The sequence below is a fragment of the Octopus bimaculoides genome, chromosome 29, assembly GCF_046866305.1.
Source record: "Octopus bimaculoides isolate indiv1 chromosome 29, ASM4686630v1, whole genome shotgun sequence".
In the NCBI taxonomy this organism is placed as follows: domain Eukaryota; kingdom Metazoa; phylum Mollusca; class Cephalopoda; order Octopoda; family Octopodidae; genus Octopus; species Octopus bimaculoides.
The window spans coordinates 15712636-15717635 of record NC_142956.1 but is presented as its reverse complement, the minus strand read 5'-3'; the positions used below and the strand labels follow the sequence as shown (position 1 = coordinate 15717635).

General features: G+C 36.1%; 1 protein-coding gene across 2 annotated transcripts in view; it reads left to right on the top strand.

Moving 5' to 3' along the window:
- Window positions 1–5000, top strand: part of LOC106871538 (uncharacterized) — a 33632-nt gene that overhangs the window by 17532 nt on the left and 11100 nt on the right. The window contains exon 1 of one of the 2 annotated variants that reach the window (XM_089345661.1): window positions 1010–1934. The exons of the other annotated variant lie outside the window; for it this stretch is intronic. Coding sequence (XP_089201787.1) covers window positions 1346–1934 — 589 coding nt within the window. The 5' untranslated portion in view covers window positions 1010–1345. Of the gene's footprint in view, window positions 1–1009; window positions 1935–5000 lie in introns of those variants that run through there. 2 annotated transcript variants of the gene reach the window in all.

Sequence of the window (5000 nt, the reverse complement as noted above, 5' to 3'; positions counted from 1 at the left end):
CCCTTTTTTGTCAAAAATTAGGATTAAAAAAATGGGAGTTTCTTCTACATGGACAGTATTATAATCCCTTACAAAACCTTTTTTTTCCCCAAATTTTAAGCCCCAAAAATTAGGGGTTCCTTCTACACAAGGGTTCCCTGTACACTTTAAAATACAGTACATACATACATACATATATATATTTATCAATAAAGGATCAAAGGTCCTTCGCATGACATAGGCTCATGCGGCCTATTTCCCAGATTCTGTGACACATTTATTCTCCCCCTGGATAGGACGCCAGTCTATCTCAGGATTATTCACTTTTACCAGCTGAATGGACTGGAGCAATATAAAATGATATGTTTTGCTCAAGGACACAGCACATCACATGGTGCATGAACTGTAACCACAACCTTACTGTTATGTCCACAACACCCTAACCACTAAACCAAACCCCTTCATTCATATATATATATATATGTGTGTGTGTGTGTGTGTATGTAAGAAAAAAGGATTATTTTATGAACTTCATTAGCTTACAGTTGTTTCTGCTATAGAATGCAGTGGACTCATAGTTGTGGACTCATATGAAACCTTACAGTTTCATATATATATACTTACTCACACACGCACACATATATATATATATAAACATATACATACATACATATACATATACACATATATATATATATATATATATATAGGTTCAAAAAAGAAAAACGACAAAAAAAACAACAAAAAAAGAACAACGCAAGGACGTGATACGGATATTGTGTTACTGGACGCTCGGGAAAGGAAAGAAAGAGAATTTGACGTTTCGAGCGGAACTCTTCGTCGGAAACATAGGAAAGTCCAAAGAAGGGAAAAGCGGAGGAAGAAAAATCGCCAACGGTATCCACGAGGTTACATTGTGGAATATATGTATATATATATATATATATATATATATATATATATATATATATATATACACCAAAGTAAGCACATAAATGTGAAGCAAGGTGGGGGGAAAATAGTACTCGAACACCAGAGGTGGACTAATATGCTTCATTGATATTAAAACAGCAAAAACATCACAAAAAAACTGCTACTTAGTGTCACATTCCCGTTCATCGGACAGTTTATATATATATATATAGGTTCAAAAAAAGACAAAAAACAACAACGTGAGGACGTGATATGGATAGTGTTACTAGACGCTCGGGAATATAGATATATATACATATGTATGTATAGGTATATATACATATGAATATATAAATACACAGATACATTCACACATACATACATACACGCACATAGAATTTCATACAATTTCACTGATAAACCTAGGGACCCTGTTTGTGACCAACAAGTGAGAATGTATCTCAAACATTACCTAAAACGTTGTTTTCACATGGTCTCGCCAATCACCTGGCTGTGGTCAATGTTGTCTTTGGTGGTGGCCACCATCTGTACCTCCAGCCTTTTCCAGCCGTTCTGGTTCCTAAACCTTGATTTTACTCACTCGTTCGGAATGTTGGCCTACTGCCATTTAGATCAAACTACAAACTCAGATTATCTGCAGCAAATCCCACAATGTGCCTCTCCTGGACTTCATGTGTCTTCTACGGTTCCCAGGACACTTACCATCCCTGTGACCTCTGCCTCTCCTGAGAGCCCTTCGTCGCCTACTGTCTCCAAATCTTTTGCTCATCCTGGGACTTCTGTTACTCCTGTGGCACTTGTAGCCCACACCATTCACTCCATGCCAGTGTGTCATAACTACGGCGGCGTGATGTTACTGGGTAAGTTACCAACCCTTTCCTGGCAGGTTGCTGCAGGGCTGTATGGATCAGGTTGCTTCTTGACAGTCACGAGTTCAATCCTCACCTTGTTTGCTCTGATCGTGCCCTTTGCTCTTGAACAGAAAATCGCCAGGATTTGTGGATTGTTACAATCATTAGCAGGTAGGTTCACATTACATCTATCACTCTTTCTCTTTATACATCAAACCTCATTAAATATGTATATATATCTCTACATTTCATATGTATATATATATATATATATATATATATATATATATATATATATATATATATATGCACATATATATATACTCACACACAAGGACAGAAAAACATATACATGTATCTATAAGTGTGTATATAAATATATACTTGTGTATCCGTGTGTGTATGAATGTGTATATATATCTATCTATATCTATATAAATATATGTGTGTGTATGTATGTGTATATATATACATATATCTATAGCTATATATATCTTTATATACGATTAAACCTTGGGAGAGGCATTATGCCGGTAATAAACACACGCACTGGTTCAGTCCTTTATTAATTTATAAACACTATTTAGTTTTTAGTTTTTTTTTTTTTTTTTGTTAAATCATTTCATTGCACTCTAGCAATCTCTTCAGTAACTTGTCTCTCCACTTCCATTTATTTTGAATCAAAACTAAATACTGTTTATAAATTAATAAACCAGTGCGTGTGTTTATTACTGGCATTATGCCTCTCCCAAGTTTAATTGTATTTCATTCAACACACGTATCCACATCAAGAATCTGGCACACCAAATACACATACGAAATATATATATATATATATATATATATATACACACACACACACACACACACACACACACACTAGGCTTGGGCACGGTAATGTGGTAAGAAGCTTGCTTCGCAACCACATGGTTCCAGGCTCAGTGTTATTTTTGCACAGCACCTTGGGCAAGTGTTTTCTGCTATAGCCTCAGTCCAACCAAATCCTTGTGCGTGGATTTGGTAGGCGGAAACTAAAAGAAGCCTGTCGTATATATATATATATATATATATATATATATATATATATATATATAAAATGATAATAATATTAGGGATGAAAATCCAAATTTACAGGTAAAGACTCAATTTAATTTAATTTATCAAAATTTAAATTAAATTAAGTTTCACAGTATATAATATATAAATATATAATTTAGAGAAAAGAACCAAAGTTCATAAACTCATCCATGAAAATCCACAGTCACATATAGAAAAAATTTAATAAGTAAATACACTAAAAAGAACTATAATAAAATACAAAGTGATATTATTATTATTTTAATTATTATTTTAATAATTATTACTTTGTATTTTTATCATAGATCTTTTTAGTGTATTTACTTATTAAATTTTTCTATATGTGAGTGTGGATTTTCATGGATGAATTCAGGAATTGTGGTTCTTTTCTCTAAATTATATATATATATATATATATATATATATATATATATATATATATATATATATATATATACATACATATATATATATATCATCATCATCATCATCATTGTTTAATATCTGGTGTCCATGCTAGCATGGGTTGGACGATTTGACTGTGAGGACTGGTGAAACCAGATGGCTACACCGGGCTCCAGTCTGATTTGGCTGAGTTTCTACAGCTGGATGCCCTTCCTAACGCCAATCACTCCGAGAGTGTAGTGGGTGCTTTTACGTGCCACCCGCACGAAGGCCAGTCAGGCAGTACTGGCAACGGCCACGCTCAAAATGGTGTATTTTATGTGCCACCTGCACAAGAGCCAGTCCAGGGGCACTGGCAACGATCTCGCTCGAAAATCCTACGAAGGCCAGTCAGGCGGTACGAAAAATTGTAAGTGTAGACAAACTTTACTTCAAAATTCAGGTTGGTAGAGAATCCATATACAATCTACAAAGACAAAAACAAAAAACTCTTTGTATATTTTCATTGGTCATAATTATTAATACCAATATGTAATTCCATGAAGAATTTATCGTTTTTGTCTTTGGAATTAATTAAACTCTGAAACAATCTGTAGAATGTATATTGGTTCTGTACCAAACCTGGATTATGAATTAAAGTTTGTCTACACTTAGAATTTTTCCTTTTCCTTATACTTCATTTATTGTTTTTGCAATTACTGAATATATATCATTTATATATATTCTTTACTTGGACTGTACCGGCGGACTTGGATGTTTGAATTATGTAAAATGTTAGACAAAGAAACCAAGCTATTTCTTATAATCTTCATCTTCTTCGCATGAAGGCCTCAGCATCTTCTCTCCACCAATCTCCATCTGATGTTTTCCTCATCCATGTTTGGGTGCCAAAGAATTTAACAAAGTCTTCATTCCAACTTCTACATAGGTCTTCCCCTCCTCTTTCTTTTCTCTGGATATTGTGTCCACTCTGTGGAGGCGCAATGGTCAAGGGGTTAGGGCAGCGCACTCGCGGTCATAGGATCGCGGTTTCGATTCCCAGACCGGGCGTTGTGAGTGTTTATTGAACGAAAACACCTAAAAAGCTCCACGAGGCTCCGGCAGGGGATGGTGGCGAACCCTGCTGTACTCTTTCACCACAACTTTCTCTCACTCTTACTTCCTGTTTCTGTTGTGCCTGTAATTCAAAGGGTCAGCCTTGTCACACTCTGTGTCATGCTGAATATCCCCGAGAACTACGTTAAGGGTACACGTGTCTGTGGAGTGCTCAACCTCTTGCACGTTAATTTCACGAGCAGGCTGTTCCGTTGATCGGATCAACTGGAACCCTAGACGTCGTAAGCGATGGAGTGCCAACATGTGTCCACTCTATCAATTTCATCTCTTATCTTTTCTTCTAAACACTTATCCCAGATAATACCTGTTAATCCTGTTGCCACCTTTATCCTGTTGTTCCTCCACTTAATCCATTCTGTTAATCTTCAGCTTTCTCTCCTTTCCATGGCGCTTTCTGTTGCTCTTAATCCATTTTCATGGCTCTACTTAATGGTAGGCAGCACACAATGGTTGAAGACCTTGTGAGTGGATTTGGTAGATGGAAACTGAAAGAAGCTTCCATGCGCATATATGGCTGTGCGGTAGGAAGTTTGCTTCCCAACCGCATGGTTTTAGGATCAGTCCCACTGTGTAGCATTCTATCAATTTGCTATTTCATTTGTTATCAGCATGGGCGACTGCCGGCCTTCCACAAACAAC